General features: G+C 41.4%; 1 protein-coding gene across 1 annotated transcript in view; it reads left to right on the forward strand.

Annotated features, from left to right (window-relative positions):
* LMBRD1 (LMBR1 domain containing 1) overlaps window positions 1-20,269 on the forward strand; it is a 146,076-nt gene that overhangs the window by 47,796 nt on the left and 78,011 nt on the right. Inside the window, exons 4-5 of the mRNA XM_040261414.1 lie at window positions 9,144-9,241; window positions 11,475-11,542. Of these exons, the coding sequence (XP_040117348.1) occupies window positions 9,144-9,241; window positions 11,475-11,542 (166 nt within the window). The remainder of the gene's footprint in view (window positions 1-9,143; window positions 9,242-11,474; window positions 11,543-20,269) is intronic.

Below are 20,269 nucleotides of genomic sequence, written 5' to 3' on the forward strand. Positions count from 1 at the left end.
AGCACGTAATACTTTTATACTTGCAGAGTATTTATTAAGCAAACAAGGTATGAGATTTGAAGCCAGCGTTTTGCAGCCCCCTATGTGCCTTTCCCCGATGCCATCTCCTCCCCAACCCCTTAGAAATAAACACTGTTTAAACTCAGTCTGTGTTAATTCCTTGCTTGCCTTATAGTATTACCATGCTATATCCTTATACTTTTGAACTGTATATGGAATTATTTGCTTGTTTTCATTCACATCGTGTGTCCCTAGGATTCACACATGCTACTGCATAAGATGCACTTTATTATCATTGTGTGCAGCTATATGCTGTATGCTGATCATTCTGGACGTTTGGACAAACGGTGAACGTGTTTGTACATGTTTCCTGTTGTGTGTGTGCAAAAATACATGCATACAGTGGAATCAATGGGTCATAAGTCATGTGCAGCTTCAACACCCTAAATAGTGCACCATCATTTTTCTAACTGTACCAGTTTAAGTCCTGTTAGGAGGCTGTACTCTTTCTAGTTGTTCTGGACCCAGAACTTTGATATCACCATGTATTTGTAGTTTCTGCCAGTTTGGCAAATGTGAGGTGATCATTCACTAATCTGGATTTCTCTTATTTGGAAATGAAGTTGCATATCTTTTAACATTTATTGGCTTTTTTAGCTTTCTGGTTCAAGTACACTTTGGCAGTTGAGATGTGTTTTTGTTACTGATTTAAGATTCTTTTTAATGTATTCTGAGTAGTTTAATTTAGTGATTCTAAATATTTTCTTTTCCCCACTAGAAGTAAGCTGTGTGAGAGGAGGGAAGATGTGAGCTCTGATCCATGACCCCAGAATGATGCCTGGAACATACTCAGTAGATGTTTGTTGAATTGAATGCATTTGTCAGGGAAGATAATCATGTGAAGTTTGTTTCATATTTTCATTCTTCTAAGTGATGTGTTACATGAATAGATTGTTCTTAACCCACCTTTGCATTCCTTGGATAATCCTAGGTTGATCATGGTGGTGGCTTTTTGGGTTTGTTTTTTTAATTTTTTTTGCTAGATTTCATTTGCTGCCATCTTGTTTAGGATTCTTTTAAAGCTTGATTTAGAGGTGAAACTGGCCTGTGATTTTTCTTTATCGTTTTCTCATCAGGTTTGACTATGAAGATTCTGCTGGTTTGCTAAACTGAATCGAGAGGTGCCCTTTCCATGTTTAGAGAGTGCCGTGAACCACCTAGCACTACCAGGTGGTTCTTTCTTCCCATGATCTGTTTACGTGTTACTGGTCACCAGGGAGTGGATGTGAGCGTAGCGGTTTGTACTAGTATTCCTTGTGACCCTTTCACAAAACTGTTACTCTTCAAACCCTGCAGCTGAACTTGGCTGGTTTTAGAATTCTTTATAGCCATATGGGAATACTTCCAGCAAGGATGAAAACAGTGGTTTCATCGAATTGTTGTTAATTGATGTTGTTAATCACTAAGCCGGTAAGTTGTGTCCAGCTCTTTCTAGACCTCATGGTCCGTAGCCTGCCAAACTCTTTCTGTCCATGGGATTTCCCAGGCGAGAATACTCCAGCAGCTTGCCATCTTCTTCTCCAGAGGATCTTCCTGATCTTTGGATCGAAGCTGCTGCTGCATTGGCACACAGGTTGTTTACCACTGAGCTACCATAGAAGCCCTTTCATCAAATTAGGAGGCATGGTTTATATCTGACAATAGCAGGCAAGTTTGGCCTTGGAGTACAAAATGAAGCAGGGCTAAGGCCAACAGTTTGCCATGAGAATAAAGTGGCACACACCCTCATAGCAAACACCCTCTTCCAACAACACAAGACATGACTCTACACGTGGACATCAACAAATGGTCAACACCAAAGTCAGATTGATTATATTCTCTGCAGCTGAAGACGGAGAAGCTCTATACAGGCAGCAAAAACAAGACTGGGAGCTGACTGTGGCTCAGATCATGAGCTCCTTGTTGTCAAATTCAGACTCAAATTGGGGAAAACAGTAGGCCATTCAGGTATGACCTAAATCAAATTCCTAATGCGCACACATTGGAAATGACAAATAGATGCAAGGGGTTAGAACTGATAGAGTGCCTGAAGGACCATGGACAGAGGTTCGTGACATTGTACAGGAGGCAGGGATCAAGACCATCCCCAAGAAAAAGAGATGCAAAAAAGGCAAAATGATTGTCTGAGGAGGCCTTTCAAATAGCTGAGAGAAGTGAAAAGCAAAGGAGAAAAGGAAAGATGTACCCATCTGAATGCAGAGTTCCAAAGAATAATAAGGAGAGATCAGAAAGCCTTCCTCAGTGAACAATGCAAAGAAATACAGGAAAACAATAGAATGGGCAAGGCTAGAAATCTCAAGAAAATTAGAGATACCAAGGGAACATTTCATGCAAAGATGGGCACAATAAAGGACAGAAATAGTATGGACCTAACAGAAGCAGAAGATATTAAGAAGAGGTGGCAAGAATACACAGAAGAACTTTACAAAAGAGATCTCAATGACCCAGATAAGCACGATGGTGTGATCACTCACCTAGGGCCAAACATCCTACAGTGCGAAGTCAAGAGGGCCTTAGGAAGCATCACTGCAAAGCTAGTGGAAGTGATGGAATTCCAGGTGAGCTATTTCAGATCCTAAAAGATGATGTTGTTAAAATGCTGCACTCAATATGTCAGCAAATTTAGAAACTCAGCAGTGACCTTAGGACTGGAAAAGGTTAGTTTTCATTCCAGTCCCAAAGAAAGGCAGTGCCAAGGAATGTTCAAACTAATGCACAATTGCACTCAGGTTATATGCTAACAAAGTTATGCTCAAACTTCTCCAAGCGAGGCTTCAACAGTATGTGAACTGAGAACTTCCAGATGTTCAAGCTGAATTTAGAAAAGGCAGAGAAATCAGAGTTAAATTGCCAACATCCGTTGGATCATAGAAAAAACAGCAGAATTCCAGAAAAACTAATTCTGCTACATTCACTATACCAAAGCCTTTGACTGTGTGGATCACAATAAACTGTGGAAAATTCTGAGAGAGATGGGAATACCAGACCACCTGACATGCAGATCAAGAAGGAACAACGGATTGGTTCAGACTTTGGAAAGGAGTATGTCAAGGCTGTGTATTGTCACCCTGCTTATTTAACTTCTATGCAAAGTACATCATGCGAAATGCCAGGCTTAATGAAGCTCAAGCTGGAGTTAAGATTGCTGGGAGAAATATCAATAGCCTTAGATAAGCAGATGACACCACCCTTCTGGCAGAAAGCAAAGAGAAATTAAACAGCTTCTTGATGAAAGTGAAAGAGAAGAGTGAAAAAGCTGGCTTAAAACTCAACATTCTGAAAACTAAGATCATAGCATCTGGTCCCATCACTTCATGGCAAATAGATGGGGAAACAATGGAAACAGCGAAAGACTTTATTTTGTTGGGCTCCCAAATCACTGTAGATGGTGACTGCAGCCATGAAATTAAAAAACGCTTGCTCCTTGGAAGAAAAGCTATGACCAACCTAGACAGCATATTAAAAAGCAGAGACATTACTTTGCCAGCAAAGGTCTATCTAGTGAAAGCTATGGTTTTCCCGGTAGTCATGTATGAATATGAGAACTGGACCATAAAGAAGGCTGAGCGCTGAAGAATTGACATTTTTGAACTGTAGTATTGGAGAAAACTCCCAACAATTATGATGTTCAGAGTCCCTTGGACTGCAAGGGGATCAAACCATTCAACTGTAAAGGAGATTAGTCCTGAACATTCATTGGAAGGACTGATGCTGAAGCTGGAGCTCCAATACTTTGGCCACCTGATGTGAAGAACTGACTCATTGGAAAAGACCCTGATGCTGGGAAAGACAGAAGGCAGGAGGAAAAGGGGACAATAGAGGATGAGATTGGATGGCATCACTGACTCAATGGACATGAGTTTGAGCAACCTCCAAGAGATGGTGAAGGACAGGGCGGCCTGGCGTGCTGCAGTCCATGGGGTTGCAAAGATTTTCACACCACTGTGTTACTGAACAACAGCAGATTGTGGTCTCTTTATTCAGTGACCAGGCAACAATACCTCCCATTTTAGCTGGAGGGCCTGGTGTTTATTAAAGGGCTGCTGATTATCAGGGGAAGTATGTTTCAAACCTGTACTAGGTTGCTCATCACGACGCTGCCGTGTTCAGGAGCACAGACTAATTGAGCTTCATCTACTGACCACTCCCAGACAGGACCACCAAGGATGTGACAGCTCAGGGGTGAATGTTTGGGTTACTCCATTTCTCCTGCAGCATTCTATGCTGCTGTGAACAGATTGGAAATAAATGGCTGGAATGGTTTTTCAGTCTCTCTCAAAGTAAAACTGGAGAGAGGTACCCAGGCTGGTGTAGCAGCATTATGCAGGGCTTCCGCTCGCTTTCCTCTGCTCTCCATCTTTAGTACCTGATTCCCACCTTGAGGCCACCACAGAGACCAGAGACGTGGCTGGAATCTAAGCTGTCATGTGTACAATTCAGGCAGAAAGTTGAAGGAAGAAAGACAAAAAGGAGAGTGAGCTGAAAGGAAAATGGGTGTTGTGTGTGCAGCTGGCATTGTTGACCCCAGATTGCTTCATCTGGGCCAGTGGTATAATTTTAGAAGGCTTTTAGAGTTCCCAGAATATCTTAATACTTTGACCATCTAAAACAAAAAGCTTTGTAATGATTAATTATGCTATTACAATATTGACTGAGCTATTCTATGTCTCAGATTTCTCATTGGTAGTCGGGAGGAATAAAGAATGCCTAGAAGTTCCAAAGCCTGATTTGTCCAAGTTAATTCTTATGTGAGTTATAGTTTAAAAATGCAGTTTTCAAAAGATACATTGTTTGCTTTGTGTGTATTTAAAACATCCTAAGAATTATCATGTATTCTTTGCCACAGTTTTTGTCTGGCTTTTTGAGAGTTGATGGCTTTCTGTTCACTTGTTTTTGCTAGTTTTATTTTTAAAAAATAACTTGTTTTATGAGTTTAATTTCTGCCAATTTCTGTAGATATGAGGTTTAAAATTTCTTTTTTAGTATTTTTTTTTAATTTTAGTGGGACTATTAAACCAAAAAGTCTGTTTATCTTTTACTTGTTAGTAGCAATCTTTTAACAAAAGCTGCTACAAGTAAAATGTATTTTATAAAGATGTCAGGATTTGAGAGTGTCATTCCTATTGGAGTTAAGAATAATTTTCCTTTGAAAATAGCTATCAATTTGAAGTATAACTTTAAAAGAGTCAGTTTCTCTGTTTCATGATAGCATTTTTTTCATTTACAGATATACAGTACCCACTTGGCATTAGAACTGATTTGAAACACATGAAAATGTTAATGCATTTTTAGTTTCCTTCTTTACAGTTTAACATTTACATGCTAAAGGAAAAAGTCTTTTTGAAGGACACTGAAAAAGAGCAGTCTGATTACAAGCAAATGGCTTAGGATGTGGTGTCAGGGCAGCCCTGCACAGACCAGTATCCTAGAGTCTCTTCAGAACTGTGTTTTTTTTTCCACTTCCTTCCTCAGGTGTCAGTTCCTAGAAACTTGTTCTGGATATTCTTACCAGCAACGTATGAGGTTTTTGGTTGCTGTTCCTCTTCATGTCTCTTTATAGTCAGTAACTGCCCTCAAATACTTTTTTGACTTGCTTCATACTAAGCCAGTTTTGCTAGTTCTGGAACTTCTTTAAGATGTGCTAGAAGGTACTAGAAGGTGTTGGCTTCTCTGTGGCTCAGCTGGTAAAGAATCCGCCTGCAATGTGAGAGACCTGGGTTTGATCCCTGGGTTGGAAAGATCCCCTGGAGAAGGGAAAGGCTACCCACTTCAGTATTCTGGTCTGGAGAATCCCATGGACTATATCCATGGGGTCACAAAGAGTCAGATGTGACTGAGTGGCTTTCAGAAGGTGTACATCTTCCAGTGTCTGTGCTGTTTTATTCATCCTAAGGTCTGTGAGGTCCATCCTTATCACAGGTATTGTTTTTTCTTTTTTATTGCCGTTTGTATGACTGTACCACTCAGCTTATCTGTTCACCTGTGGATGGACATTTGGGTCATTTCCAGCTTTTGACCACTATTAATAATATTGCTGTCAACTTTCATGTTGTGAATCAGACTCGATAGTTTCCCTCTCGCATATCTGCAGGGGGACCTGGCCCTTGGCTGTCACCTGATAGTCCTAATTGATTAGTGGATCTATACTGCTGAATACAGAATCATGCAGTCCAGCTTGTTTAGATTGTTTGTGCTGTGACTTACGGTACAGCTGCTGTCCTTCTTGGAGTCTGTACTTTTGGTAATCTTAACTGGTCACTCAGGCAGTTGTGCCTGCATTATAAATCACCAGTAAGAACCCTGGACTCTGCCCCTCAGGCAGGCTTCTCTGGGCAGAAAGACTTTGCGTGTGTCGCCGTGCTTCATTGCTGGGGGAGTGGAACTGTCTGGGTATCTGGTAGGTATGTGTTAACTTGGTGAGAAACTGCTAGACTGTTCTCCACAGGGTTGTGCTTATATAGTCCCTCTTGAAAAGCATGGGAAAGTATGTTGTTCTGCATTCTTGTCAATACTTGGTATTGTCGGTTTAATTGTAGCCATTCTGGGGTCTGTAGCCTCTCATTATGGGCTTAGTTTGCATCTCCCTAATGACTGGTAATTATGAAAGTAAAGAAAGTGAAGTTGCTCAGTCTTGTCCTACCCTTTTTGACCCCATGGACTGTAGCCTACCAGGCTCCTCCATCGATGGGATTTTCCAGGCAGGAATATTGGAGTGGGTTGCCCTTGCCTTCTGCAGGAGATCTTTCTGACCAAGGGATTGAACCCAGGTCTCCTTCATTGTAGGCAGACGCTTTACTGTCTGAGCCACCAGGGAATAATGATGATCACCTTGTTAATCATGCTTATTGGCCACTGAATACTGGGAATGCTTATGAAATAGTCACTGGGCTCTGTGCCTGTCAAGGCCAAGGCCACCAAGCAGTAGACACACGGACATGCTGAGGCTGAAGCCAGACCTTACTGCATCTGTCAGTTTATCAGGCTTGGCATATGGCTATCAGCCCAATAAACTCTGTTATAATTTAGGGTTTTTCCTATTCTTAACAAATTATTTGATTATTTCAGTCCTAATACTGATATAGTGTTTAGGGTGATGTATAGTACTTTCCCTTTTATGTTTAAGTGTTTGAAGCTTTTTGTTGGTCAGTTGCTCAGTTCTGTCTGACTCTTGGCAGCACGCCAGGCTTCCGTGTCCTTCACTTCTCCTGGAGTTTGCTCAAACTCACGTCCATTGAGTCGGTGATGCCATCCCACCATCTCATCCTCTGTCATCCCCTTTTCCTCCTGCCCTCAATCTTTCCCAGCATCAGAGTCTTTTCCAGTGAGTTGGCTCTTTGCATCAGGTGATCAAATAATTGGAGCTTCAGCATCAGTCCTTCCAGTGAATATTCAGGACTAATTTCCTTTAGGATTGACTGGTTTGATCTCCTTGCAATCCACAGGACTCTCAAGAGTCTTCTCCAACACCATAGTTCAAAAGCATCAGTTCTTCAGAGCTCAGCCTTCTTTATGGTCCAACCAGTATTTTGGTACTTTTTTGAATACTTGTTTATTTCCACTGGCTCTTAGATTTGTAATAAAAATGTTAATTCTGGCTATTCTCTGGTTTATAGTAGAAACATCAGTATTCATTACCCTTAAATATTTACTGTCATTTTTAGTTTCTTACAATATTAAGAGGCTGCATAGATTTCACAAACTATTTGTAGTGCCAAAATTCAGTATGCTGACAGTCATGTTGTGATTGGGCAGTATAAATTAACTCTGACCTTTCTATCAATTATTTAGAGTCTGGTTTGTTCTGAGTTTTTTTTTTTTTTTAACTATGTTGCATTTAGTGGGGGCTGTTTCATAAGTGACTTCCAGAAAAATGAAACAGTGCTAGTTACTATTTAGATCATGTTTAAAAATTCTATAATTTATACAGTCATTCTTCCCAAGAGAATGAGTAATTTAGCTTTATTATACATTACTAACAATACTTTTAATTTGTTAGTAATTAAAAGTAGCTATTTTAATTTGTTAATAATTTAAGTATTATATATTACTAACAAACCTTTAATAATACTTTTTTGGATAAAGGAGTATAATGATTCTCGTCCTGTGGTTCCTTTATATAATTGCATTTTCACTATTTCCCATGAAATAGTGTATGAAAATAAATGTAAATACACAGATTTCTTAGGTTTCTTGAGACTGAAAAATTGTTTACATTGTTTTTATATTAAATACTGTATCTATAGCTGTTGAAATTTCAAGTTCTATGTTGAATTAAAAACAATACTTTGATTGACTACTGGTTGAAAGTATCTCAAATCTAATGTTATTTTAAAGCAGATAAATAGAACTTCATATCACTTAACTTTGAATCTGATTTTACTGTTTCTTACATTTTCTCTATCCTGATTTTTATTTTCATAAGATCAGTTTCATAACATTGCATATTTTAAACTCTTGCTCAGTCTCTGGGTCGTGTCTGACTTGTCGTGATGCCATGGACTGCAGCATGCCGGGCTTCCCTGACCTTCGTCATCTGGGGTTTGCTCAGATTCGTGCTCATTGAGTGGATGATACCATCTAACCATCTCCTCCTCTGCCCCTCTGTTCTCGTTTTAGACATAGATTGGGGAAATTATTTGCAACAAAAGGATCATATCAGTTACAGCTGTTTCTTTAACTTGAGTGACTGGCAAATGTGTCAGCTGTACTCAGTATTAAGTTGGAAAGAATATAAAAGCTAAAGTTTATTTACATAAGATCGTTCACAGAAAGTTCTTAGTACTGTGGTGTGTCCATCTTAAGACCTGAGATGTTAGAGGCTACAATTTATTGACACATTTAGTATCATGATTGTTAAAAATTGCCCCAAAGTTAACTTGAATTATGATTTGCTATGTGGTAATAATGGTGTTGACTTCATGAAACAGGGTTCAGAAAAGGTTGATTTGGATATTACACATACATATCAAGTGCAGGTCTAGGAGTCAGATAGGGGAGTGAATTTGGAGTGTGTGTACCTATATGTTTGAAACGTTTGTTAAGTTGGTGTGTTTTTATTATATCTCATCTCATTCTTTCTGCAGCCTTATATTCTGTTATATTATTCTGTGTGTTCTTCTGGATCCCTTTTGTCTACTTCTACTATGAAGAAAAGGATGAGGATGATACTGGTAAATGCACTGTAAGTAGCTTTATTTTAGAGGTCTCAATTTAGGGGGAAAGGGATTATTTCTTCCTGTTTTCAAATAATGTGACTTTGAATTTATTCTCGAGCAGTGTTGTCTCATAGAAATCTAATGTAATCCACATGTGAATTTAAAATTTTCTAGTAGCCACAATAAAATAAGTAGAAAGAACAATTAAAATTATTTTTCATGACACATTGTATTTAATATTATATGTTCGAAGTATTATTTCAGAGAATCAAAAACGTTTTTTAATGAGACGTTACTTTTTTTCACATTCTGTGAAATTTAGAGTGCATTTTATACCTGCAGCACACCTAGGGTCAAACTAACTATATTCCAGGGCCCAAGAGTCACAGGGTACTTGTGACGGTTGTTCTTGAGCAGTTCCGCAGCTGGGTCAGCAAACTTATTTCTGCATAAAGCCAGTGTACAGTGAGCGTGATGTGAGGTAGGAGGGGCTGCGTGTGGTCCACAGGATGTGGTTTGCTGACCTGTGTTCTAGGACGGAAAGGGGGACTTGCAGACTGTCCTTATTGATCCCACAGTAATACCGATACAGAAACCTGGTCAGTAGAGCACACGAGCATGTCCAAACCTGCAGACCAGGGTCACTGAAGTCTTGGTATAAAACTCTTCACTGAAACATTAGCAGGGAGAATTCAGGAGTATCTTAGAAGCACGTTAATATAGTATATGACTGAGTTGGGCCTGTCTCTGAAATGCATTGGTAGTTTAGAACCAGCACTTCTATTAATATATAGTAATTTAATAGGTGCTAGAAGAAATTGTATGTTGAAAGATATTTGCCAAAATTGAACACTTTATTTCTAATTTAAGGGAAAAACAGCATAAAAGAATAAATTTATTTTGTCTTTTTATTGAGTTACAGGAATTTGTTTTATAACTTGTTTTTGCTTTGTAACATTTAAATACAGAAGCAAATATATTCACTCAAAAGCCAGCATTAGGCATAGCCGTACTTATTAAAACTTTACAGCATTTGCATTAAGATCATTAGCAAAGTACATCAGCAATATTTTAAATGATTCCCAGAGTGGTAGTCAGTGCAATTTGTTAGAGGAAAAAGTGTTTAAAGATTTATAAAGAAAGTTGAATCATTCTCTGCAGATACTGTGTAATTCTGTATTTGAAGCCCAGGGTGTGTAAGGTGGCATGGCTAGTCACAGATTCGCTGCTGAGAATGGGATGAGCAGGTGCTTCCTCTCTTCACTGCTTCTCAGTGCATCTTCCCCATCCCCTGTGGTTGACCCTCCTTGACTTTACCTTAGGTATTTTCCTAAAGACTGTCTCTCCTTTGTGAATAAGAATTTATCATATGAAGCATAAAGTTACATTTTAAAAGGTGATTATTGTAGAGATTTCATTAGGCCGAGAGACAAGTCATGTTTTCTTTTCTCACTGATGTAGCTTTTCCTTTGAGATTAACTTTTCTTTCCATGTATTTAGAGTGTCTAGTTTGTGTTTTTGTTAAACTTTGGCTTATATTATGTGTACCAGGGAAAGCACAGACTTTAAAGAACTGAGTTCTTGGTTTCAAGTCCTTGTTTAATCCCTTGGTACCTCTGTGACATATGGTAAATTATTTTACCTCTGGGCCACAGTTTCCTTATCTCTGAAGCAGGGATGGGAGTGCCTATCTCAGGGGTGTTGTAAGTATGAAATGAGTTTAACATATGTAAAGTTCTTAGAAACAGTCCTGGCATGGCATGTGCTTTATGTATGTGTATGCATATTTATAAAATAAGTTTTTATAAGTATATGTTTTATATATTATATGTATATCCAAACATATAAGTTAAATATTATACTTGTTGCTTAATTGTTACTTAACTCATTTTGATGAATTGAGGTATGGGCATTTTAGATTCTGATTGCTCCCTATTTTGAGAAATATTTTATTAAATATTCTGTTATTTGTTAAAGTAAATTAATTACTGTTAAGTCTCCCACAAAGAATTCATTATATTTTAGGTGTACTACCTTTTCATGTGATCTAATCATTGAAAAGATTTTAAAAATCTAGTATAGTGTGAAAGATACTTAAAATGTGTTATATACATTGTTTTTCAATAAAGAGAACTTTTCACAGTTGAATATAAATGTATATCGAACATGCAAATACTGTTACACTCTAGCAAGAAAAGTTTGAAAATGTTTGAAAAGTTTTACTAAATGGAATGTTTTTTTTTTTCCTTTGACATCTAGCAAGTTAAAATGGCACTGAAATATACTTTGGGATTTGTTGTGATTTGTGCACTTCTTCTTTTAGTTGGGTAAGTTTTGATTTTTCTTTTCCTGAAAATGGAAACAGCATTATTTTAATGATAATGGTAATAGTAATAAGGGCCCATTAATCAAAGTCCAAGAAAGAAAATCAAGAAAATCTTAAGAGAACAGACTACCAACAATCAATAACCACTACATTGTTCTATCTAGATATTTTTTTAATGTGTTCAAATATATGCAGGAAGCTCCTTCTCCCATATACCCTCTGTGTTGTAATTTTACACAGATGTGATTACTTTTTATGTGATTTTTGGTAATCACTGGTTGATATATTGCAGGCATCTCTTCAGGATAGAGACATCATTTTTGTGTGTATTGCATTCCCTTCTTAGGATATAACAATTTATTTGGCTGGTCTTCTAGTGATGGCTACTTGGACATTTATGATGTTTGCAGTTTTTCCATTTTTGTAAACAACACTAATGAAAAATCCTTGTTTGTACCTCTTTTCAGATTTGATGCATCAGTCTTTAAAACTTTGAATTAATCTTTGTCAACAAATTCTTTCTTTTTTTCTTTCTCTGTCTCTCTTCTTTTATTCTTCCTGCTTCCCTCCTTCAGTCTCTCTTTCCCTCCCTTTCTTGGCTGTGCTGGGCAGCTTGTGGCATTTTAGTACCTTGATCAGGGATTGAACCCAGGCCCTCAGCACTGAGAGCATGGAATCCTAATCATTGGACCACCAGGGAATTTCTAATGTGTTCTTTCTTAATTCTTTTTCCATACATTTTTATAAACTTATATCAGTAAGTTTTTTATATTTTTTAATACATTAAAAAATTTCATTTTGGAAAACATTTGTCCCTGTTAATGGAAGACATTTATCATTGTTAAAATAGATCTTGATTTTTTTTTTCCAGCAGCATTCTTAAGCTTCTTCATTTATTCAACTTTAAACACTTAATAGTCTTTCCTGGTGGCTCAGATGGTGAAGAATCTCCCTGCAATGTGGGAGACCCTGGTTCGATCCATGGGTTGGGAAGATCCTGTGGAGAAGGGGAATGGCAACCCACTCCAGTATCCTTGCCTGGAGAATCCCATGGACAGGGGAGAGACTGGTGGGCTACAGTATATGGGGTTGCAAAGAGTCGGACATGACTGAGCAACTAACACACACACACAAACACCTATGTGTGCCAAAGAGCATGTGCATGTACATGGAACACTATAAGGCTAAAAAAAGAAGGCCTGCCTCTCTAGGTCAAGTTGTGGGCGTGATCACAGTAATCAGTATGACTCCAAGTACAGCCAGAACCAAGCAAACAGAAAGGTTTCAGAGATGATAAATGGGCTTTAAAAATTAAAGTGAGACAGCATAGAACCTCAGTTCCTGAAGACCAATGAATTATAAAAAGCGTGTATTTGCTGTAGAAGCAGTAATGAAATAATTTCTGTGAGGGAAATTATTTTAAGATCCCCAGGATAAACAGTGAGTTGGGAATCAATTAAAAAAACCTTAGAACCGAAGATTTCAAACTTCTGTCTTTTTGTACCTGTATGCTGCCCAACTCATTCCCGAAAAGGAACCAGAATCAGATTCCTACCAACGTAAGACTCCTAAGACATGTCATTTGTCATGTTGGTTTCTGCAGAAGCTGCATCTTGTGAAGTAGTCTTTAAAAATAAAAATGAAAAAAAAAAACAGTACCATGAGAAGCCACTTTCTCCTTCCCACTGTAATTTTGCTTTCTTTGCTCTCTGAAGATTTAAGGAAAAGCAAAATCATTGGTCTCAGATTCCTAAATTAATGTGACCTCACTCCATGGCTGATGTGGCCAAGATAGATGCTTTTGTATAATTAGAACAGAAGGACTTTATATCAGCAGGACTTTAGGGCTCTGGCTCCACTGTGTTTACTGTAAGGTACACTGATGACAGGGTGGAGGTTGGAGAAAGGTGAAAACGTCCATCACGGGGTATCATGACAGGTAGCAGGACCCTAGGAAGACTTGAAGGAACCAGTTCCATTCTGGCAGGGGGAACCCACAGAATCAAATTTCACACTTTGAAAATTATCACTCTGAATTCAGGAATAAGAGGCACTGGGTTGTAGATACAATTCCATCTGTAGATACTAACATTAAATTTAGAGAAGAAAAACACTTAGTGAATTAATATTATGGGTTGGGGTTTCTTAAGTGATTCTTAAATCTACCTGTGATATAATTAACAGCTATGATAAGTCTCCCATAGCCCTGACTAAGAGGTGGTCTTTAGTTTCACAAAGTCCGTCTACAGAAAGTCATGTAGCTGTCTGTCACTGCTAAATCTGTTGTTTGCAGAAGCCCCAGAGCTCTGTTTGCTGAGTAGAGTCCTCGCCATTTAAGCTCTTCCTACATACCGGTCATGCATCATGCAGTTCTAACCACAACACAATATAACTGCTGTCAAAGTAGTGGTTTCAGGGTAACTGTTGGACTTCTTTCTCACCTATCTAATCCTCTTTGCATACTGGACACTGTGAGCCCTTAGCAACTTGTTCCTGAGTTATTGTCACTGTTGGAAGAGATGTGACCTTTTCCATGTCAGCTGGAGGAGGCCCTGTATTTTCCGCTTGTTGAAAGGATGTGTTCTAGTGGTATTGTTATTTATTTTAGCTCTTAAATACACTTTTAAAGTAGTTTTTGGCTTTCTAAATCAAGCCAGATCTAGTTATGTGAATTTGCTTTGTCAGCATGGGGTGTCCCTTATCTGTAAATCTAAATTACCTAGAATAGAGATCAGCAAACTTTTCTTAAAGAGTAGATAGTATTTCAGGTTCGTGGACCAAGTAGTCCATGTAGCAGTGCTCAGCTCTCCTCCTGTAGCTCTACAGTATGTCACAGACAGTGCATAAACCAAAGGGCATGACTCAGTGCCAGTGAAACTTTACTTACACCCAGGAGCCCTCAGTAGTTTGCTAGCTCCTTATTTTGAACATGACTGAGAACCATCAGTGAAATCACAAATCTTCATAGTAGCCAGGATATCTTTCCCAGACAAAACCGATTCTGAAGTTTCTTCTGCAATTTATTGGTTCTTTGCAGGGGGTTAGGAGAGCAGAGAAAGAAAGGAAAGAGTAGGCCGTGTTGGGGGTGTGACCTGAGAAGGCAGGATGAGGAGACCCTTGGAGGAGGTAGGGAGCCCAGCTGTGCGTGTGTGTGAGGGGAGGGCAGCGCAGAGTTCTCTACCCTGAGGAAAGGTCGGCGAGCCCGGGGCAGGAGTGCCTCTGGTGGCTTTAGGACCAATCGGAGTGGATGGGCTGGGCCCAGCCATGGTGCAGAGGAGGGGTCAGAGCTGCCTGAGTAGGGCCTGGGGGCATTGGCAGCATTGTGACATTCATCCTCAGGGAGCGGGGAGTTGCTGAGGGCATTTGCTCATGGAGTGACGTGATCTGACATTTCGCAGAGATTCCTGGATGGTGTATTGAGAGTTGACTTTGTGGTAGTCAGGCTAGAAACTTGATGTCTGTTAGGAGCTCTTACAGTCACCCAGACCAGACAGGATGGTCGCAGCAGTGAGGAGATCCTGCCTGTGGTTTGGAGAGAGAGCTGGCAGGGGTTTCTCACAGGGCAGGTGTGGAGGGTGTGAGATGAGGAGGAAAGGAAGATAGATGCGCCTGGACTTAGCCCAACTGCAGACTTCAAGGAGCACTCCTCTCACCTCTGAAGTCAACCACAAGCTGTTTCAGCGTTCCTAAAACCACCCTCAGCTTTGGTAATTCTCTAGAAGGATTCACAGAACTCACTGAAAGCAATTATATCCATGGTTACCAAGGACTTTTCTGGTGGCTCAGAACGTGAAGTGTCTGCCCACAATGCAGGAGACCCAGATTCGATCCATGGGTTGGAAAGATAGCTGGAGAAGGAAATGGCACCCCACTCCAGTAATCTTACCTGGGAAATCCCATGTACGGAGGAGCCTGATAGGCTACAGTCCATGGGGTCACAGAGTCAGAAACGACTGAGTGACTTCACTTCACTTACCACTTATTACAGGTAAAGAAGAAAGATTAAAATCAGTCTCTTGAGAGATGCATAGGACAGAGTCTGGGAAGATTCCAGATGTGAGGTGACTGTGTCCTCTGGCTTCCATGTATGACAACATGTGTGGAGTACAGATTCCCCGCCGTCCCAAAATAGAGGATTGCTCGGAAACCTTTCCTAAACTGAAATGGCATAAAGGGAAGGAACAATTCCCTGAGGACCCACCTTGCTCACGGAGGCACAAAATAAACCAGATAGAGCACAGATGCCCACAGACCCAGGTCAGGGTTGTGGTGGCTGGATGCTGAGACGCTGAGTGTGGTTCCCGGGGAAGAACTGGGTGGTGTCACTCTGCTCAGGACGCACACTGCCTCTGTAAACAGACTCCAAAACCAACTCTGATATTGTCTTTGCCTTTTGCCTTTCTTCATACAAGTGACAGTTTTCTTTTTAGATTTCTTTCACCTAGTGAAAATAGGTACTAATTAGTTCTTTCAGAAAAGTGAAATGGCATAAAGTGAACTTTCAAAATGCTGGGGGGGCTACTTGTATTTCCCACAAGGGAAGCTCACATGGCGTTTTTATTGCAGCACGTCTGAGTGACTGATAGCCTGTAATTGCCTGCATGGTCATCTCACCTCCATGCTGAATTGCATGATGGTCTTTCTGGCCTATCACGTGAAGCTGGGTATGGCCAGCCCCTGTCCTGAAAACAGATGCCCCGTCAGGTATGACCTGGATGGCATGCCAGAATTGTGGGCAAAATTCAGACCTCACTTTGGGCAAGGCCAGGTTCTTTACTCCACGGGAAGGGTGACTCTGTCATGCACAGGCAGATCTGGAGGAGGAGCAGGTTTGCTGAGGGATCCTCACGAGTGCGGCATGGTTCATGGGCAGTCTTAGCCTTCAGGAAGGATGTGGAGTAGGCCACCAGGTCAGGCCATAGGAAACTCAGTAGTCTCTGTTCTTCCAGTAGCAACATGCAGTGAGAAATAGAGCTTTATCCTTTGTAACATGCAGTGAGAAATAGAGCTTTATCCTTTGTAACATGTGGGAAATGAGTTAGATGATTGCCACACACTACTCGCTGTGCTGCCTCCCTCCTTTCTCAGTCCTGGAACCCTTTTGTGCTTATACTGAGAGCCTTGATGGGCAGGTGAGTAGCAAGTGAGAAGGAAGGGTGTGCAGAGCTCTCAGATAGTAGGCAGCTGTGATGGCGGTGCAGGCAAGGGCATTTCCTCCTTTTGTCTAAGAGGGATGCAAGTGGAAGGAGTTCCAGGTCGGTGCACTGGTTTTGGGGCAAATGAAAGTGTCCCTCTCTGACGGGCTCTTGTTTTCTCCTGCATGTTTGCGGTGGGACATCTGCTGAGGCCCCTGGGAGGGCGTGGGCTCCTCTAGTTCACCAGCCAGAAGCTTGTGACTGGAGGACACACAGTGCTGTCCGGTTATCTCCTTACCCTGTGTGTGTCTGCGGGAGGGGCATTAGGGTAAGTGATGGGCTGCATTTCCTGAAACTCTGGAAGGTGACACGCTCTAGTTTTTGTTAAGTGATAAATTTGTTTTTGATAAAACAGTAGATAATTTTTTGGCCAAAATGTGGTCTAGGTTTAAGCAGATCATGCAGCTAACACCATTGGAGCCCTTGTGGGTTGTGCAGTCTTAGGAATAAAGATGGAGGGTTGTGAACTCTCCTCACAGTTCACGTGGAAAGAACTGCAGATAGATACTTGAGTTACTATGTTTAAGGACTCTGATAAGAGACCGATGCCAGAGGCTGATGGTGGGGTAGCAAATTCTGCTTTACAGAATCAGGTAAGACAGAAAAGGAATTAATCTTTGAATCAGAATTTGGTGAAGTGGAAATTGGTCAGCAGACTACATAAAGAAAAATGGTGGATAGCAGCTGTAATGTACGGTTTGCCCTTGAATGGATTTGAGCTGTGTGGTCCACTTACACATGGGTTTCTGCAGTCGCCAGCCCTGCGGTCCTGTGATGTTGGTTGATAAGTGGATGTGGAACTGGAGTGCTGAGGATCGTGAGTGTGGAGGGAACACCTATCTGAGGACGAGCGTAAGTCAGACTCAAGTTGTGATCGCCTAGAGGGTTGGCACCACCAATCCCACACACTGTTTCAGGGTTACCTGTACTAGGCTGCTCACACGGCTGTGAACAGCAGGCGTTTTATTTTCTCGCAGTTCTAGACCCTGAGGTCATGATCAAGGTGCAGGCAAGTTTGGTTTCTGATGAGGCCGCTGAGAGACGATAGTCTCCTTCCCATGGTGCCCTCACGTGGTCTTTCCTGTGCTTCATGGGGCAGCGTGTCTCCAGGGGCCCTTCTTCTTCTCAAGGGACATCACGCCCATTGGCTAGGGTCCCAGCGTATGACCTCATTTAACTTTAGTTACCTCCCTACGCACTGGTCATAGCAAACACCCTCTTCCAACGACACAAGAGGTGATTCTACACACGGACATCACCAGATGGTCAACACTGAAATCAGATTGATTATATTCTTTGCAGCCAAAGATGGAGAAGGTCTGTACAGTCAGCAAAAACAAGACTGGGAGCTGACTGTGGCTCAGATCATGAATCCTTATTGCCAAATTCAGACTTAAATTGAAGAAAGTAGGGAAAACTACTAGACCATTTGGGCATGACCTAAATCAAATCCCTTATGATTATATAGTGGAAGTGAGAAATAGATTCAAGGGATTAGACCTGATAGAGTTCCTAAAGAACTATGGATGGAGGTTCGTGACATTGTACAGGAGGCGGTGATCAAGACCATCCCCCCAAAAAAAGAAATGCAAAAAGGCAAAATGGTTGTCTGAGGAGGCCTTACAAATAGCTGTGAAAAGAAGAGAAGTGAAAAGCAAAGGAGAAAAGGAAAGATATACACATCTCAATGCAAAGTTCCAAGGAGTAGCAAGGAGAGAGAAGAAAGCCTTCCTCAGTGATCAATGCAAAGAAATAGAGGAAAACAATAGAATGGGAAAGACCAGAGATTTCTTCAAGAAAGTTAGAGATACCAAGGGAACATTTCATGCAAAGATGGGCTCAATAAAGGACAGAAACAATATGGACCTAACAGAAGCAGAAGATACTAAGAAGAAGTGTCAAGAATACACAAAAGAACTGTACAGAAAAGATCTTCACGACCAAGATAATCACGATGGTGTGATCACTCATCTAGAGCCAGACATCCTGGAGTCCGATGTCAAGGGGGCCTTAGGAAGCATCACTAGTAACAAAGCAAGTGGAGGTGATGGAATTCCAGTTGAGCTATTTCAAATCCTGAAAGATGACACTGTTAAAGTTCTGTACTCAACATGCCAGCAAATGTGGAAAACTCATCAGTGGCCACAGGACTGGAAAAGGTCAGTTTTCATTCCTATCCCAAAGAAAGGCAATGCCAAAGAATGTTCAAAAAAAAAAAAAAATTAAGTCACTCAGTCATGTCCAACTCTTTGCGACCCTGTGGACTGTAGCCTACCAGGATCTTCCATCCATGAGATTCTCCAGGCAAGAATACTGGAGTGGGTTGCCATTTCCTTCTCCAGGGGATCTTCCCAACCCAGGGATCGAACCCAGGTCTCCCGCATTGCAGGCAGACGCTTTAACCTCTGAGCCACCAGGGAAGCCCTAGACATTGGTTTGCTGACAAAGGTCCATCTAGTCAAAGCTGTGGTTTTTCCAGTAGTCACGTATGAATGTGAGAGTTGGACCCTAAAGAAAACTGATAGCCAAAGAACTGATGCTTTTGAACTGTGGTGTTGAAGGAGGCTCTTGAGAGTCCCTTGGACTGCAGGGAGATCCAGCCAGTCAATCCTAAGGGAAATCAACCCTGAATATTCATTGGAAGGACTGCTGCTGAAGCTGAAACTCCTATACTTTGGCCACCTGATGCGAAGAATTGTCTTCATTGAAAATGACTCTGATGCTGGGAAAGATTGAGGGCAGGAGCAGAAGGGAACAACAGTGGATGAGATTGTTGGATGGCATCACTGACTCGATGGACTTGAGTTTGAGCAAGCCCTGGGTGTTGGTGCTGGACAGGGAAGCCTGGCGTGCTGCAGTCCTTGGGGTCGCAAAGAGTCAGAGAGGACTGAACTTCTGAACTGAACTGACTGAACCTCCCTACAGGCCCTGTATCCACATACCATCCTGTTGGCGATTGAGGCTTCAGCATCAATTTTGTGGGGACAAATTCAGTCTACAGCACTCTGTTCTTTGCCTCCCCCAAAATCCATGTTCTTCTCACATGCAAAATGCACTTACCTCATCCCAGCAAGGCCCAAAAGTCTTAACCCAGCATGGAATCTGAGTCTTGGGTCTCATCTGAATGTCATCTAGATCAGGTGTGGGTGAGACCTGAAGACTCATCCTGGTCGGAACCCTTGCCCAGCAGTGAACCTGTGCAACAGGACAGGTTATGCGCTTCCAGACACAGTGGTGGGACAGGCACAGGACAGGCATTTCCATCCTAAAGGGAGACACCAGAAAGGAGATGTGAATGTGCCAAACCAGTTCAGAGCCGAGCCAGGCAGAGCCTTAGGTCTTAAGGCCCAGGAATAGTCATCTTCTGTGATGGGTGCTCTGCCCTCCAGGCCCACCGAGGGATGGGTCACTGCCCCGGCCCTCCGCAGCCCTGCCCCGCCCCACCCCGATTCTGGGTGTTGGTCCTGCCCCCTTGACTCTGCATCAGCTCCCTGGCAGCTAAACTGAGCAGAGGACCCTGTCTTCTGAAACTG

Source organism: Oryx dammah, unplaced genomic scaffold (assembly GCF_014754425.2).
Source record: "Oryx dammah isolate SB20612 unplaced genomic scaffold, SCBI_Odam_1.1 HiC_scaffold_19, whole genome shotgun sequence".
In the NCBI taxonomy this organism is placed as follows: Eukaryota; Metazoa; Chordata; class Mammalia; order Artiodactyla; family Bovidae; genus Oryx; species Oryx dammah.